This window comes from Daucus carota, chromosome 3 (genome assembly GCF_001625215.2).
Source record: "Daucus carota subsp. sativus chromosome 3, DH1 v3.0, whole genome shotgun sequence".
Taxonomy (NCBI): Eukaryota; Viridiplantae; Streptophyta; class Magnoliopsida; order Apiales; family Apiaceae; genus Daucus; species Daucus carota.
Window position 1 is genome coordinate 14,414,145 of NC_030383.2, and position 18,685 is coordinate 14,432,829.

Here is an 18,685-nt window from a genome sequence, read left to right on the forward strand (position 1 = left end):
TTTTAAGCCCTGCCCAAATTGGACTTCACTTGATTTTCTCCAAATTACAGATCTACCGGAAGTTATTGGACGAAGGTATAAGCTTGTCATGATTGTATATCTAATTCATGTACTGTCATGAAGCCCTGGATGTAGAATGACTAAAAAATTATGGATAAAAAATGGGCTGTAAATTTACACCACGAATAATAAGCTATACGATCTAAATAAACATATATGTAATCTCCACTCCCTGGAGTATATGACACACTGACAATATACCTAGGTCTTCACAAAAATGACTGCATCTTCCAGATAAACTTCATTTAAAATAATCTGGTCTAATCACACCAATAAATTCATGGTGCAACTCGTCATTGTCTGTCGGCTTCCATATTTCACCATTTGCATGAACAAGCCATGAGAATTGAGGAGAAAGTGATGTGTATAAATCTGGAAGTCACTCAAAGTATTAAAATCAAACTATTAATGGTTATCTATTAAAAAAATAAGAGATGTGATAGTGTGGCCAGAACCTGAAGGAGGCGGGACTGGTTCTCTAGTATTATGCAAAACTGCAACACCTAAAAGCACCGTTCCAAACCCACAAAGAACTGAAATAATGTCGCTAGCATTCTGACCGGACCAATCCTTTATTATGAAACAAAAAAGTAAAGGTGAGCTTGTTACGGTTAAAGCAATTTCATTCTCTAAGTAAATATATGTGATTATCTAACATGCCTTGAACATTATTGCGCTGGCCAAAATTGTGAATGATGTGAACATCGCATAGTAGATTGGTGAAACAACTGAAGTATTGAATGTGTCCAGAGCCTGGAAGAAACAAAAAACTCAGGCATAAGTTATCTAACACCGCACTAAAATTATTAAGATTGGATAGAATATGTTTACCACCACAATAAACATGATTAAGAAAGAAAATTGACTTTAGGATGATCTGCAAATTTTTAATTATAAGTTGTTATGTACAGTATTAGTTAAGTCTATTTTACTCACTTCAAAAAAAAAGTCTATTTTACTCAGCGTCTATCAAGGAATATAAACAAGGAATATCTAGGACTGACTTTGTGAATTTTCCTGTTCAGTTGTACTGAACCCTGTTCATTTAGGCAGCTGCAACAGATGTCAATATAAGATAATAGAAATTGAGGCAGTATTTTCCGTTGCTAATCTTCTGGTGCTTTTGATGACGATACTAATCACTGTAGGTTTTTCTCTACATGATGTCCAAAGAGTTCTCAATTTATAATAAGAACAAGATATACTATATTGCAGAAGAGGGTACTATTTTTGGCAATATTATCTAGGGAAATTTACTTATGAAAAAGTGAAGAGAAAGAAGTCAAAGTCCCGTATGACCACTAATCCCCACAGTTATAAGAATTTTCTTCCTAATCAAATAGTAACAAAAACAAGAAATTTCTTAATTGAAAGATTAATTGTTTGTCAAACTCTTAGCAAGAACCACATCCCCAACAGATCTTTCTCTGTTCTAGAAAAGCTAGTGCTGATGTCTACTGCACAGTAATTTTTAATGAACAATGGATGAGCATATTTAGAAAACAATATTATGTCAGATCTCAAATATAAAAGACATCCAATAGTTATGTGTCACAGTGAGATCACTAAATATTACCTAGCACACAGAATTCGAAAAGAAAAAGGTCATAACACATTCAAATCAAAAGAAGCAGACAGACATATATATTGGATGGATGTGAAGAAAATATTGTATGCAAGGACATAGTGCACACAAAGAAACATAATCTAAAAATTACTTCAACAGCATATATCTTGACACTTGTTGTTTGACCAAGTATCAAGCCCCTGCATAAATCTTTATGAAACAAATGCTTTTTCTATAACTATATCACATGCTTCACTTTTTCTTTTTTTTGAAAGACTGAAATGCAATTTCTTGTTACTGGGAACTTGTAAGAATTTGATCGTTTATCTTCTTTTTATTTTGAGGGGGGGAGGGGGGGCATAAACAACTTAGTTACCTAAAAAATGTATTTAACTTGTAAAGAAAAGTTTAAACTGCTCAAGTTTGTTAACGGTTGGGCGCCTGTTCATTATGTAGTGTTCTACTGCCACAAGTTAATTTAACATATAAACATAAGTCACTGATAAGTGATAATAAGCAAAAAAAAGAAGGCCACAAACCTTATTTAAGTAATTCAACTGAGTGATTATACATGAAACAGCAACCATCACAAATATCCATGTTTGGAAGTGTGCTACTTGGCTTGAACCCTCGAATGTAAGTTTTATGGCAATGCCTATTGCTTTAATACTCATTACCTGCAAATAGAATGAAAAAAGGTTTGCATCAAGCCAACACAATAACAACTTAATATTATTATGGGTAAATAAGCTAATACATCACTATACTAATGGCAATCAGCGGTCAGCGGATTGAACGAGGTGTTTTGACCAGCTGATTGCGGTAGCCGTTTTGACTGGGGGATTAAATTAGATGTTTTGTATGAAACTGTTTGATAAATAGCTACTTACTTTGCTTTTTGCATCTTAAATAGACCCATATCAAACCTCTAATTGAAAAACTCCTCAAAGTAGCTTTTTTAAAATTAGTTTTCTGAGTCTAAATCGTTATTTCAATCCGCTAACTACCAAACACCAAAATTAGATGATTCTCTTGGTCAGCTAAAGTGTCCAACATGGATACATGTCCGATTGTTGGACTCGGCATTCTGAAAATTTTATATGTTTTTGACCTAAAATAAGTCTCGGAGTGTCCATACCCATGTCCGAGTATTGAGTGTCCGACACGGGTACTTCAGACAAAATGGAGGGTCGGGGTAACATAGGTTTTAGTTACATAGAGGCAAGAGCCCTTTAAATTTTGTATTAATACATTAATATACCATACAATATATGTTTTGTCACATTTTGTTTTAGTTCAATTGGTAAGGAAATTAAAGCCAATCATGCTTTGAAAGTTCGAATAACATTGATCTTTGTAATTTTTTATGTATCTGCATATTCTATTTTTTCAGGAATTGATTAGCATACATTTGTATCTTTATTTTTGTGATAACTCTTAATATGTATGGATCCATCCTTATTATGAACCCAATTAAAATGCTTATGAAAATGTAAGCTGCTGGAAATTATTTTGACCCGAGTACGTAATCATTGTACAATTTTCAAGAAATATATCAATCATTTACCTAATAACGTAATGTCTCATTCACCATGGCACTATGGTATATTTGAATCTAATACTATGATCTTGTCCTTGATCATTACACTAAGGCATTAACATAAATCAAAGATTAAAACTTGTATGGAGATGTATACTCTGTTTCTATATTATAACTTCTATTAGGAAAAAGATGTACAATATTACTAACCGTCAAAGATCCATTTATGGAGCATACACCAATATAAATCATCATGTTTGTCTGCCCATAGCGCGACTCACAATACAGCACAAGAACCAGTACCACAGCTATTGCTAAGGCTGTATAAATAAGAAAAGCTGCACCAAAAATCAAAGAAAATCAAGTCAAAACTATTGTGTTTTGAATGAAAAATAAACCAAAAGGACAATCAAATTCTACCACTTCACCTGGTTGTGTTGCTAATGCCCAAATTTCATCCACTGAAGAAATGCTATGTTCACCAGGTGCATGAAGAACGATAATGGTAGATCCAATCACACACAAGGCACATCCCAGTATTCCCATTTTCCGTAATTTCTCTTTTAGCAAGAAATGTGCTAAAATAGCACTGTGCATAAAATAACAAGATATTTTACTGGTAGGTAAAACAAAATGATGATAGATTATCGTTTCATTTCTTCTCTTGCAAAAGGGAGTCAAGCTGTTAAAGTAGAATCACCTAACAATTATACTTAGCGCCCCAAGTGGTGTCACAAGAACAGCAGGAGCATAAATGTAGGCTACAAAATTTGCAAACTCTCCAACAATCACTGGGGAAAAAATTTACAGTAGTCAGTTGACCACTCCACTGTGTTGCAGAAATGATTTTAAAGCTTAACAACATAAAATAACAAATACTTACTAGTGATCATGCCAACCCACCATAGTGGTTCTAGCAAATACCCATATCCCCCAGCACCTGATCTAGCAAAAGAGTACACCATTAAATAGAAGATTAAAATAACACGCAAAAGTAAGCAATATGTAACTCAAATCCTGAAACCTTTTCATCGGCTTGAAAAAACTAATTAGGTGCCTCTATTTCCTACTTTAATGTTGTGTTAGGTTGGGGAGAGCAGAGAGAATGTAATGGAATGAATAAAGAAATGAGCTGGTGCGAATTTTTTATGACAGGATTTTGGAAGAAACTGGGTATGAGGGAGAATGGATGATTCCTATTTCAAAACGGAGGGTTTAAACTTTAGTATAGGTTGTTACGAATGAGATGGAGGAAGGAATGATAACTATGTACATCTACCCAAGGTATAGCTCAAATCTCATTCCTTTCATCAAGATTCAGTCATCCCACCAAACACACTACAAGTTCATTCAGGTACCCATAACTAATAATAATACCAAAATGATATGCAGACCACACTTTATCAAGTTCCCCAGAAAAAAAATTACAAACTAAGACAACATTAAGACCTAAATTTTAAAGTCAGAGAGTACGAGACTCCTTAATGTATGTTTTATTGACTTGTTTAGTCGTCATACAACATCAAACTCTATCTTACTGGTACTTAAATTTGTATATGATTGATTTAGTCTTGTGACATACCGATAAGGATAACAAAGTTACTCTTTTAAAAGGATTAAAAATAACAAAATACATGTAAGGTCTAAGTTCTAACATTCAGCTTTATGAAGCAAAACCCAACAACAGTGACCGTAGTTACAGGATAAAAGTAAAATTCAGAAGCATTCTGGATACATTGGGACAATCACAATCAATCTAATGTCTGGAATTCTTTGCTGATAATGTTGTAGTGATTCATTTCCTAAATTTCATTTGTTAGGAACTGACTGTGGCAAAAATTGTACTTCATTTAAACGTTCTTCGTACAATCTGCCTAGAAGTTTATTAACAACTTAATTCTCAGTAATATTAATAAGACCCTAAATTTACATATGCCCGTCCTTAAACTAAGCTACCACTTAAGCCAAAATAGCTGATATGCATTTGCCAGCAGTCATTGGGTTCAAATATGAAGTCAGCCCTTTTGATTATACAAGTTAGAAAACAGATCTAGCCTCCCACGTCCCATCCAAGAGACTATTCTACAGTTGCGGCAAATATTATTTGCCATTGACTCAATTATAATTGGTTACCTTGGCCAGGGAGGGAAATTCGTACCACACCACTTATATACGAGAAATTAAATCTATATCATGTGGAAGAATTTAGCATATAGAATCGAGCAACATAAATCCCAGCACTTGTGAAACAACGAACTAGGACACTTGTCACAGAACTTTCGGCTAATCCAAAAAAAAATACATCAAAATTTTCTCAAGGCTCCAACTATATGAACATAGTTCCAGTCCTTACATATGAACGTCTCCAATTACATAAACCAGAGAAAAGATTACACTCCGGCAGTAACTATCAAACACGAAAACAACACAAGGAAGCTAGATTTGTTGAGTTAGATTTCCTAAAATCATGAAAATACTGACTCCAAACTAACAGTGTATATAGATTAAAAAATGCACATAAGAAAATGAAAGAAACAAAATAAAAATTGAGGAAAGGTTAGAGACTTGCCGGCATGAGAACCAGAAGCAGCAGCGCGTTGAAGACCCTTCTTCTTGATGATGAAGCTGGATCCAATGAAGGCACTCGAAGCAACAGCAAGACCAAACCCTAAATAATTCTCTTTATACATTATATCAATAATAAATCAAATCTAGAATTCATGAATTTTGGTCAATGAACTTTTCATCTGAATTGGATAAACAAATCGTCGTATGAGACGGCGATACGAAAAGAAGAAACAAAGTGCCAAATTCAACTTTTCACCAATCCACAGAAGCCCAGATTCCCTGGGAAGTACTATTGCGTATGTTTGTATATATATATGAATCTAGGAGCAATGTGATGTGTGTGTCCAGCCAGGGCTGCTCATGAGTTGGGGTAATATTCGCCGAATACTACATTATTTATATCCACACGTCCCCACCTCTTTATCACTAAGAAGAGCATCCACGGAGGTCTTGATTATAAATGATTAACCGGTAACATTCAATCATGATTTTAAATTATATTTTCAAATTTGATGATATTAAATTGAGATTGTTTAAAATTCAAAAATTGGGTGATTAGCCTAATGTAGAAATGGTCGTGGAGAATTTAGTCGTGGTTGACTATGAAACAAAGTTGTAACATAGGTAGTGCTGGCCAAATGAGCGGTTTCGAACCGCTCATTCGAAATCGAATCATCAATTTATTTGTTAAGATTCAATTTGCAACGGGTTTGAATCGGTCCGACTTGGACCGTTAAACATAACGAATCGAATATGAATCGCTCCATAAACAACTAGAATCGGCTCAGATCGGCCGGCGAATCAATGAATAACACATAGGGAGGGTGATTCGGCTCGGCTCGCGCGAATCGAATCGAATCGGTTTAACTCTTCTTTGATTTACTTATATAATTCTAACACTTGTTTGTTTTTATTTTTTTTAATTTATTCATGCGGTTTGTTCTCTTTTTTTAGAGAGGAGTCTCCCGAATTATTTGTAAAATATCTTTTTAATTAATAAGGTGTGAACAAACTCTAGTTATTTCATGAAACTTTTGATTTGCACCGTCTTTATAAATGAAATTTATGGTGTCTTCTAACTAAGAAAACTCAAAAATTATCAAAATGTAAGGAAAAGGATGAAGTTTTAAGATTTCATGATGCCCATTTGATAAAAGAATTACCGTGGTTGTAATTTGTTTTTCTTATATCAATATTGATTTTAAAGAAAACATTAGATTGTGTTGTGCGATGTATTTTAAGGTATTCGATTGAGATTTTAATTAATTGTTTTTAATCTAAAGATTTTTTGTGATTTTGATTTTGTACAAATTTTTGATAAAATGTCACAGAGTTTTTTTTTTTTTTTTTTTGAAAATAAAATGTCACAAGGTTGATATTGATTTTTAGGATTTAAGCACCCTGCTTCTCTGAGATTTAAGCACAATTCTTCAAAATCTCATTTGTTTTGGTGGGATTTCAAAAAACTTAAAATACACCGAGAAATCTCACAAAATCCATTATTTTATTAAATTCAAAAATATCCTAAACATTTGAATACAATCAGATATTAATTAATTTTGTTTCAAAAAAAGATATTAATGAATTTAAAAAAAAAATCGTGCTCGAATACCATCATATTTTAAACATAATTTTAAATCCAGATTGAATATTACCAGATTTTATAGAATAATTTAAGATCCCAATGAAATGTTTCAAGATTAAAAATTTTAAACAATCTCACCCCCCTTCGAAAAATGATAATTCTAAATTCTAAATTATAAAATTATATTATACATCGAAATGGCAACATGGAGCAAAAAAGTGCTAGTAGGATATATAAAACCCTAACTGAGGATCGAGCTAAGACGGTGAAGAAAAATGTCAAGGATTTCTAGTGTTGTAAATTATAATCATCCTCTGTATTTCAACACACATCATCTTCCCAAGCCTCTCAATCTCAATCGCACCGGTCTCTCTTTCAAACGCACTTATCCAGGTATCCGCCCCTGCCTAAATAATTATGTAATTGCCTCATTCTATTTCAATCACATGCTTATTCCGCCAATTTTTATTCTACTTTTTTGCTATAATCTGCTTATTCTTGCCACCGACTGTTTAGAATTAAATGACGGTGAGATTTTCTACATGAAATGAGGTGAGAGTTAGCTTCAAGATACTGTTTGTGAAATTGGAGTCGTTTGGTTCATGGTTAATGAGCCCGGTTTACAGGAATCGGAACCTCGAACCACCCATGTGTTGGTGTTTGGATTAACAATTTTGTGACATGGAATGGGAACCCAATGCCACTTGGAGGGTAAATCATTCCTTACACTCCTTTTGGGATACCCATTCTCACACCCTTCATTCGATTCCTGATCCCACTCATGATCCAAATGCCCCCTATGTCTGTGCCAAGTGAGGATTTAAAAAGTTCAATTTCCAATGTAAGTAAGGATTTAACAAGTTCAATTTTTACTTCTTGTTTGTTGTCATTTCCTATTAACGCCGGGACTATTTTATCAAATTGGAAACATGTAATTTGGAGTATAATGAAAATGTAAGTTTCTGTTTCCTATTTTGTTTGTGCTACCCGCTATAGTGTTTTTTTTAAGGTTAATTATCACGGTAGAAGAATAAATACTTATTACACTGCTCAAGAGTTCTTATGTTGCTGATTAGCTTGGCATCATCTTATCAATTCATCCCTAAAGTCAACAACTTCAGAGGAAGCTTCTAGTGGGGAAACCCAGTATGTTAAAGAAGAAACTGATGGTGTAGTGATGATCGAGGATGTTGAGAGGGATGAGCAGAAAGAGTCATATGGAGCTGGGTATGTTCGAACTTTTGAAAACGAGTCGGATGGAGCTCAAGTGCCTAGCGAAGAATTTTTCAAGGATGAGCAGTTTCAGCCATTTGACATTTTAGATAAGCTTGACCTCGGGGTATAACTCTTATTTTATCTTCCAAATTATTTTCTCTTTCAGTGTCTTCAGTTTGCCTTAGTAAATATCTATATACTGCAATTATCTACTCCCTGTTTATGATAAATGTGCATTCTTTTTAATATGCTTGACATTATATAAACAACCACTGGTACATCAAACATGTATATGTGAAAATGTAATAATTAAAAGTAGCATGAGAATTTGAAGCTTACTTGGGTCTTCGGAGGCTTTTTGTTGGTTTCATATGGATTACATTAACTGATAATAGACGACGTGGATGAACTCTTAACAACTTTTCAATGTCAAGCAAGGCAACATGACAGTAGCGGAGTTAATGCATGCTATTTGTATTTGATGTAAAAAGGGAGAGGATCAAAGCTAAGCTTCTTTTAAAAAATAACTAATATTAAAATGTGCAGTCGTGCAGATGGACTTGCATATATACTTTTTTTAAATGAGGTAATTTGATTGCAGCTATGTAGTTTTAATGTGAACCTGGAAAGAAGGTTTTTCAAGTGACCAAATCTCCATACCTTATATAATATCTATATGTGTGCGTTATCAACAATGCCTGTGGTTTTTGCCTTCATTTATTTAAAGAGGAGGCAGGTTGATACTAACTATATCATTTGTGCACTTTAGTTCTTTTCCTTGGGTAATTAAGAAGGGAAATCGCTGCCAACTCCCAAGGAGTTTCACTCTGTGGAAATTACCTCTTTTTACAAGAACCGTTGCCATGGCAGTGGTAAAAAAATTTCTTAGCCTTTAAGCTGCTCTTTACTATTAACAAGTACCCTTCGTGCTCATTCATATATTTTTATTACTTGGGTTAAGTATCATGCCAACGACATTATGGATTACTGGTTGCTATGATGAATGTTACTTATTGAAAGTACTTGATGAAAATTGACTATTAAGTCAATCCTGAGCGGTTACCTGAGCAACCTATTCATTATGCTCTATGAGCTTTTTTTCAACATTATGGAGATATTGGGTCATATCTTCCTCCTCAAAAACTTTTGTCTGTACATTTGTGAATGTACATTATCTTCAGTTCTTCACACTTAACAAAAAATTTAACAAATTTCTAATCTATAGATGACACGACAAGAAGCATATGAGTTCGTCATATAGATTTACAAGTAAGGAGCATATATTTCTGAATTTTAAACGGCGGTTTCTTTGAGTTATACCCTGTTGGTAATCTGTCATTTCTTTAGCTTTCTTTTCTCTATTTCAACGTTAGTTGTGAACGAGTTAACCAATAGATTCAGGTGTTCTTATAGTGAATGCTTGACAGATGTCGAGGTGTAAGGCTCGGTAAAGTACGGTCAACAGGATTTTGGTTTATCTGGTTTGGTAACAAAGTGATTAAATATTTTTTCTTATAGTCATCCATAATCTATTTTATTGCTAAAATGAAAGTGCTTATCAATTGTGTAATACAATTTTTTACTCTATTCTACCCTTTCTTTTGCTCTAAGGTAAAGTTAAATATATCTGAAGTCAGTTTAATGATTGAAGCACATATTATCTGCCTAACTCTACACTCTACACTTGTATGATGATGAATGATACTGTTTGAGTTACTCAACGCTGGAAACTATTCCTTTTAGCAGTCAATAATTAAAAACTGCTTTATGCTACATTGGTGATATTATTTTAGCCAGCTGACTTAATTTTTAGATGAGTTTCTTGATTGAAGTGCTTTTTGTTTAGATAATTTTAAGGTATGATAAGGAGACTTTCCTCATCTTTTGTGGAGGTCAAATATTTCAAGTGGATATTAGTATTCATTACTGAAACTTTCCTAGACATGTGTAAAGTGTAAGTTTATAAGTTATAAACAAATATGCTTTCTACAATTCTATCTTTAAATTTCCACGAAGAGAGGTGAAAGTTATATTCATTTAATAGATTCCATTTCCATAGCTCATGTCCACTATAATCATTAACTTTGTGTCTTGCAGTTAGAGTTGGATAGTCCATATCCACTGCTGGTATATGGCGTCGGTAGCCTAATCACACTCTGGCTTACCTCTGCTGTTGTTGTATCCATTGATTCTATTCCTGTGGTAAAATTTTAAATTATTCTGGCTTAAGCAGACTAAACTTTATTCGGTGAAGCCTTCTGTTTTGTTTCAATTTTCACAATTAATTTGATGCTACATTTTTTTTAACAAATCCAGTTTCCTAAGTTGATGGAAGTTATAGGTCTTGGGTACTCGCTCTGGTTTGCAACCCGTTACTTACTCTTTAAGGTATAATTCATAATATTTAAGCTCTACCAAAATTTTTCTTTTGCTGACAAGTGATTTATACATTTTGCAGAAAAACAGAGATGAATTGGTTGCAAAATTTGAAGAGATAAAGCAAGAGGTTTTAGGTTCAATTGACGATTAAATTGTGTTGCGAGTGCATGTTTAAGTTTTAGAATTTTGATGGTACCATCTTAGCTAGGTATGATATGAGGTCATTAGTCAAATATTTCAGAGTTTCTGTAGCCAGTTCTATGCATGATCAGACTGAGGAAGATACATTTAGCGCTTTGTTTAGCCCATGAACAAACGAGTTTTGCTCAATGTTTGAAGTTACTTTGACGTTCATTGTTCTGTGAGGATAATTTATTTCGTTGTCCAGGTTGTGGTACTATTGGAACAACCAATACATTGGCTTTTTTCTACTTAAAAAACATCTGAACTTCTTCAAGGGTGACTGGGAGGGGATAAGTGTTTCTTTAATATTCTTATAAAAGTAAAAGTAACAAATCTATAGAGGTACCTGATTAGTGATTATTTGGAAAATTGGTTATAAATTGGAATTAATTTAAAATTGTTTATAATGTAATTATATATATTTATTATATAATTATGTATATATGATTAGTTTTAAAATATTATTTTTTTTGATAGAATTTACGAATTTTAATATTATGGTGAATATTTGAGTGGTTATTTTTTTTGACTGAGTAAGGATCAATTTGACTGATTTTTAATCGATTTTTATATCAATTAATTTTTGACCCGATTTTTATCAAATTGCATTGAAATCGATTGATTAGTTTCCAGTATACTGATAGAAAGTGCTTTATTGTCTTATATATCTTATATTTTTAAAGACCATTATGGTCTTTCAATATAAATAAATATATATATATAAGGTCTTACTCCAGTACAAACTCCTTACTGTACAAACGTACAAACCAATGATTATAACAATAATATTTAGTGATTAGCAAATTTTAATTTAACAAATACATACATACATTCATCACCACCGCCACCACAATCACCTCCAATCACCACCACCACGACCACCCCACCCACCACCACCACGTCTGCCCAGCGCCACTCTCTCTCTCTCCACCAACCACCACTGCCCAACGCCTCTCTCTCTCACCACCACCCACCACCTATCACCACCCACCACCACCACCACTGCTAGCGGCTCTCTCTCTCTGGTTGTTCCCTCACTGATTAGTGCTATACACACACAAACACACACATTCACCACTGCTTTTCTCATCTCCCTCAATCGTGTCTCTATCCCTCAATCGTGTTTCTAGCACTGCCCTTCGCCGGCGTCGCGGCTGCCGCCGGCCGCGCTGCACCACCACTCAGCCCCTTATCTCTCCATCAGACCCTCCTGGTAGATTTAGTGATTATGTTCAATCATTGTTTGTACGTTTGTACACTAAGGAGTTTGTATTTGAGCACTTGCCTATATAGGGTCTTATATATATAATATTGATATTATATATTCATTAATATATATCTAATTACATATAATTATATATTAATAAAATATAAGTTAAACAATCTTATAGATATATATAATCACAAATAAAAGGTTATATAGGCAAATTTATTCTTATAAAAAGTCTTAAATATTATATTAATCATATTTTATATTTTTAAGGAGTTTATTTTGATATTATACGACCGTCAATATCTTTTGTATATACAGTGCAGAATCCGGAAAAGAAAGAAACAAAAGGCAAATGAAAGTTGCCAAATCCTACACCCAAAAGCTCAATCTTATGAGTGGTAATTTTATTAGCATTCATGGATTGAGTTTTATAAGTTTGGTGCTGCTTCCTCATAAGAAGAAGAAAAGTAGATCAATGGCCACTTCATCGTCAAACAGAGCTCCTCCTCCTGGTGAATTCACCACGCTTAAGCAAGAACACAGATACCAAATGGAGATAAAGAAGAGTAAATTCATAGCCATTGCTGCCCCTCTTTTCGATGACTCGTCCGCTCTTACGTTTCTCTCCCAGGTTCGACAAACGCGTGCCTCTCACAATTGTTGGGCATATAAGGTACTACCCTTAAATCTTTTTTGAAGAATTTGAATAATCCTACGTTTATGGGTGGCTTCATTTTTTCGATTTTGTTATTAAGCGGAGATGGGTATTCGCCGCTGATGTAAATAAATGAAGGGAAGTTTGGTTGATGGTTAACTCGGAACTCTTGTTTGATGTTGTGTTTTGATTAAAAATATAGTTGCTTAGAATGAGAATCTCATTCTCCTTAGGTTGGTACCTTGGGATTTCTTATCATTTCCATTCCCATTAACTCCCGTTTTTATACCCTTGATTCGCAATTCTATGAACCTTCCAGACACCCCCTGAATTCGGCTTGTCAATATACTAGAGTTATACTGTATGTGTATTTAGAATTATCATGTGATCAGATGACCTCGAATCAATTTTTTTGGAGTCGAGCTTAGGTTTTTTTTTTAATTTATTTTTTTATTTTATTTTTATTTTAGGGATATGAGATGTATGTTGTACTCCATACTTTATACATTACGCATACCTGCTTTTATGTTGCTATTGATGATTGGAAGAGGAAAAAAAGCCTGTTGTCTCATTCGAAAAAGTTGGATAGTTAGAAGTGAAAGTAATTTATTTTTGGGCTAAATTGGCTTCAATTTGATCAGTCAGTTGGCGTGTGGAATGAATTGTGATCACTTGATGTATGCAAGTGTGTAGAACTTTTTGTTTATTTAATGGTTTAGCCGTCTTTGTCTATTTTATATCAGGTTGGAGATCAATACCGAAGCAATGATGATGGGGAACCATCAGGTACAGCTGGCAAACCCATCTATTCTGCCATTGAATCATCAGGATTAGATAGAGTAATGGTGGTTGTCATCAGGTACATGGTTAGCCTCGTTAAAATGCTTAAATTGACCAGTAAACAAACTGTCATTTCAAATGTTGCCAACTTAACATGAAGTTCCTTGTCAACTTCAGAAGTTACTTCCTCATATGTGGTGATAGTAGTATTGAATTATAAACTTGTTAGTGTAAAAGCCTGTATTGTTGAATAATACTCTCTTTCTTTGGTTTATAAATTTGGTTTAGTTACTCTCTGATAAGTAGAGGTAGTGGTTTGAGTCTCAGTGGAAAGCATGGTTATTGAGTCGACGACTAGTCGACGACTAGTGGAAGAAAAGTCGACCATGGGTCAAACCCGACCCGACCCGGTACGGACCGGTCCAATCAAAGTAAAACCCGACCCAATTAGGTTTTTTTAACCCTATACTTACCTTGAAACTTCATCTGAAACTACTAGCGGCGGAGCACAGCAGCGCGAGTAAGCTTCCTCTCCATCTCTCCCCTCTCTCTCTCCTCCTCTTTCTTCTCAGTTTTCACTCCGCTTCTTTTTCATTTTTAATCTCCCGAGGCTCGTATGTACACACACATCGTGTGTGTATATACTCTGGGTTATGGGTCATGTGGAAGTCGTACAAGTACTACACCTGTGGGCAGTACATGTACTTTTTTTTTAATCTGTTTTGATTTTTTTTAATCTTTTTCCTTTCAGAATTCTAAATTCTAATTTTATTTAAAACGTTTTAATAATTTTTTTTAATCTTTTACTTTTCAAAATTAATTCTGAAAAGCTATTTATTTTTTATCCATTTTAATTATATTAAAAACGTTTTAATAATTATTTTTTATTTAATATTAATTAATTTTTATTCATATTTTTTTCATCTTTTATTTTTAAAAATTAATATTAATTAATTTTTATTCATATTTTTTTCATCTTTTATTTTTAAAAATTACGTTATAGTTTTATTTATTTTATTAAGTCCAGTTTTATTGAAAAACGTTTGATGATTATTTTTTAATTATTTTTTTAATTATTTTTAATTCATATTTAATAAAAAAAATATCATGGACAGCAGCTTCACTTCATGCTCTTTGCTCTGCATGCTGTGTCGCGCTGTTTTCTAAATAGTTACTTACCCTGCTTATACCTGCCCTGTTTCTAAACACCATCTGCTGCCTGATCAGCATCCTAACATAAACATGTTTTATCGACTTGACACTAATTCGACACTAATGATATGATATTGATGATGGATGGGGAGAAGATGAAGACCATATTCCTAATGATGACTATAACTAAATAAATATATATATTTATTTATGTATATTACGACTTGACGACTTATTTCGACTAGTCGGGCGACTTGTCGACTAGTCGATTCCAAGGTACCCGGGCGCCGAGGCTCGACTTGGCGACTTAATAAGCATGGTGGAAAGAACAAATCTTTTACATCAGACTTCCCATCTTGCAATATATATGAGGAATATCAGAAGGGCACACACCAGATGCATAATAATTAAAAAATGACAGAATTTTGAGGATGTTTTTGGTTCGGTGGTTGTGTGCTGTACTGATTTTGAGTTTGGGGTGGCTGCTCGGGTCTATTGTTCCAAAGGTTTAAAAAAATTATCTGTTTTAAGACTTGTCTGAGAATGGAGTTGTTTTTGTTTGATGATTAACTTATATTTTCTTGTATTCTTGGTTTCCCCTTCCTGAATTAAAGGGTCTCAATATATTAGATAGAGGCCACAAGTCTTTTTTTTTCCAAAATAAGAAACTATATCTTTCTATTATGTGTTTAGGTATTTTGGAGGTATTAAACTCGGCACTGGAGGATTAGTTAGGGCTTATGGAGGAGTAGCATCAGAATGCTTGAGAAGTGCCCCAACTTGCCTTGTCAAATCTAAAGTAACGTACAGATCATGATTTCATGTTGAAGCTGTTTTAATATTGAGAGTTTTTTTATATTTGATTACATTCTGCAGTCTGGCAGATTTTATTTTAATTAACTGTTGCAGGATTGAGATCTTTCTGACATATTTTGCTATCCTATTGTAGATTCCAATGGGTTTGGAGGTGACATATGACCTTTTGGGGGTTTTGTATCATCAGGTATAATGGTTTATTTTACATAGTTATAACTAGTTTGGTTAATGCTTTAAATGTTACTATAATTACACAATGACAATGGTCATGGAAAAGGTCTCCAAAGTTTAAACTATCACAACCAACGAGAGTGCATGACCATGGATGCGTCTAAGCTTTAGAATGTTATTCTCAAGTTTCATGCTACTGTTAAAGATTATATCATATAGTTCCAATGTTCATGTTTTCCATAGTTTGAAATAAATGAACATTCGAAAGCTTGAATTTCTAAAAGATTTCTTTTGACTGGAATTAATGTATGTTAGATGGATCTACGTACGTAACATGTGATAAAGATTAGTATTTTCCCTTTAAGATACTTTGCTGCCAAGAGCACAGCAAAACAATTAAGTAGCACAGTTCCTGTATTCTTTGAGAAAACCATTAGGGTGCTTAAATCGATTTATTCTTTAGAGTAAATTACAGAGATGTGGCTAAAGTTAACACCGATTTGCAATATTGTGGCCGGACTTTAAAAATAGCAAAAATGTGGCTGACATTTCACTATGCCTTTCAATTTGTTGGCGGCCGTTAAATCAACCCTAACAGATGTTAACGGAGCAAGGTATTTATGTATTTTAGGTAAGGATAATTAGAAATTTATAGATGTGAACATGACTGCGGCACCACCACTGCCACCTTTCACAATTATAGTCGATACCACTTCTTTCTCTCATCAAACCCATCTACTTCGACCCCAGCAGCAACTCTGCTTTATCTTCTTGTATTAACCCACTCCCGGCGTCCAGTCTCCTCCTCTTATGCCTTCGGCTCTTCCTTTCTGTTCACCCTCCTTACGCTGCCAACACCGATACCATCAATTCCGGCGTCCATGTTTCCATTACACCACCAACGGATCCACAAACCAACCCAGCCTCCCTGCCGCCGTAACTAATTCAGCCTCCACCCTTCTTTCACCTGTTAGTGTGGCCCCCTTCTCCGTCGCTTTTGCTGCGACCACTATGACAGGCGGCAAGCCGCCACCAACGCAGACTAACCCATTAGCAACAATACACACGCACAACACACATACAAAAGTAGATTCCAGAGTGATTTTCACCTTTTCATTTCTCTAGATTATAAAATGTCTGTTTTCATGTATATACCCCACTCAGTTGTTGTTTTTTAATTAAGTTAAAGGCTGAAAACTAACGGCCGTAACGGCAGCCAACAAATTAAAAGGCGGAGTCAAATGTCAGCCACATTTTTGTTATTTTTAAAGTTCAGCCACAAATATGAAAATTGGTGTAAAATCCAGCCACACCTTTGAAATTTACTCTATTCTTTATTCCTTCAAAGATCACTATAAAGTCTGTGTTTGTTGAGAAAACCATGAAGTTGCTTAAATTTATCTATTCCTTCATTTTTAGAGATCATAGTAAAGTAAATTTCAACAAGTTAATTAACTAGATCTAATATCAATATTATAAATTGGACAGCACAAGTTTACCCAGTTCTTGCTTATCTGCAGCTGCAACATTTTCAAGTTGAGGACATAGAGCAGAATTATGATACAGGAAAAGATGATACTACAATGGTGACATTCAAAGTTGACTTTGACCGGGCTGAGGATTTGGAAGAAACTGTCAGAACTAATTGTAGTCAAGATATTGTGTTTTACAAGCGTTGATACAACTTAAAGCTACTAAAATTTAGTCCTCGACCATGGCTCCATGGAGAGGTGGACACAGCTACTGTTAGTTGCACATATATTTGGGTGCTTGAATATTGGTATGTCTTATTTGACTCTCTTTAACAAGTGAAATAAAAAGAAATATAGAATTAAGTACATGAATTAATTTCAAATCAAAGACAATTAGTATTTGCAAGTGACTAATCGTGTTGTCATGATATTGATTAGTATTATTAACATGTCATATATTGGTAGTTATATATTGGGTTGGAGGTGGTGAAAGAATGCCAATATATTGTGGATTATATCAAAATAAATAGGCACTTAGAAACACTCAACAAGGCATGTTCATTTCACACACCGGAACCTCTCAAATCTCTTTGATCTTTCATAATTTGAGTACCAATCATATTTATATAATTTTATAAGTTCAATACAACAATGATATCTAGAGCGGGTTGTTTTCTTTACTATCTCGGTCTCTACAGGTGCTACACTTAGTTCGACAATACTTGAGATTTGTTGAAGGGCTTTAATTGATCCGTACAATATCTGCACCTTGTCTAATGAATGATATAAGCGGGTTGTTTTCTTTACTATCTCGATCTCTACAGACCATAGGTGCTACACTTATTTAGTTCCGACAATACTTGAGATTTGTTGAAGGGCTTTAATTGATCCATGCAATATCTGTACCCAGTCTAATGAATATAACGCTTATCACCGAATAAAAATCAAGGATTTCAATTGATTCGAGCAATATTTGTACCCCGTCTGATGAATGATACGACGCTTATCATTGACTAAAAGCCAGGGGCTTTAATTGATCCGTGCAAGATCTGTACTCTGTCTAATGAATGATACTCTTCCGTCCTTCCTTTTTAGTTGTCACATTTGCAAAAAAAACTTGTCCCTAAATAGTTGTCTCATTCTTGTTTGATTTTACCACCAATATATACACTTATGATTTAGTATTTAATATAATAAATAAGGAAATGCATGGAAATAATTTATAACATTTAATTATTTTTAATATGTGTTTTTTTTGTAAATATGACAACTAAAAAGGGAAGGAAGGATACAAATGTGCAACTAAAACGGGCGGAGGAAGTACATCGC

General features: G+C 34.1%; 3 protein-coding genes and 1 non-coding gene across 5 annotated transcripts; 3 read left to right on the forward strand and 1 right to left on the reverse strand.

Moving 5' to 3' along the window:
* Positions 1 to 132: 132 nt before the first annotated feature.
* LOC108210660 (probable magnesium transporter NIPA6) lies at positions 133 to 6,167 on the reverse strand. Of its 2 annotated transcripts, none has more exons than XM_017382041.2 (9): positions 5,737 to 6,167; positions 4,051 to 4,107; positions 3,868 to 3,958; positions 3,596 to 3,756; positions 3,378 to 3,505; positions 2,167 to 2,304; positions 721 to 813; positions 516 to 630; positions 133 to 432 (listed from the first exon to the last, which is right to left on the reverse strand). In XM_017382041.2, exons 1-9 carry the CDS (start codon positions 5,855 to 5,857, stop codon positions 302 to 304), a joined length of 1,035 nt encoding a protein of 344 aa, XP_017237530.1. In that variant the 5' UTR covers positions 5,858 to 6,167; the 3' UTR covers positions 133 to 301. The 2 variants fall into 2 exon arrangements, with proteins under 2 accessions (XP_017237530.1, XP_063946450.1); XM_064090380.1 differs by having other exon boundaries at positions 4,051 to 4,112; positions 5,737 to 6,139.
* Positions 6,168 to 7,512: 1,345 nt separating this feature from the next.
* Positions 7,513 to 11,311, forward strand: LOC108215454 (protein CURVATURE THYLAKOID 1D, chloroplastic). Its single transcript, XM_017387962.2, has 5 exons — positions 7,513 to 7,713; positions 8,397 to 8,659; positions 10,633 to 10,737; positions 10,852 to 10,923; positions 10,994 to 11,311. The coding sequence occupies exons 1-5, from the start codon at positions 7,596 to 7,598 to the stop codon at positions 11,063 to 11,065; spliced, it is 630 nt and encodes a 209-aa protein (XP_017243451.1). The 5' UTR covers positions 7,513 to 7,595; the 3' UTR covers positions 11,066 to 11,311.
* On the forward strand, positions 9,527 to 9,606 carry LOC135151870 (small nucleolar RNA snoR128). The gene has a single exon (XR_010290778.1). It is a non-coding gene; the product is annotated as a small nucleolar RNA snoR128 (small nucleolar RNA).
* A 1,309-nt stretch (positions 11,312 to 12,620) lies between the features above and the next one.
* On the forward strand, positions 12,621 to 17,724 carry LOC108214695 (uncharacterized). Its single transcript, XM_017386842.2, has 5 exons — positions 12,621 to 12,983; positions 13,709 to 13,824; positions 15,591 to 15,696; positions 15,847 to 15,900; positions 17,405 to 17,724. Exons 1-5 carry the CDS (start codon positions 12,663 to 12,665, stop codon positions 17,561 to 17,563), a joined length of 756 nt encoding a protein of 251 aa, XP_017242331.1. The 5' UTR covers positions 12,621 to 12,662; the 3' UTR covers positions 17,564 to 17,724.
* Positions 17,725 to 18,685: the final 961 nt, after the last annotated feature.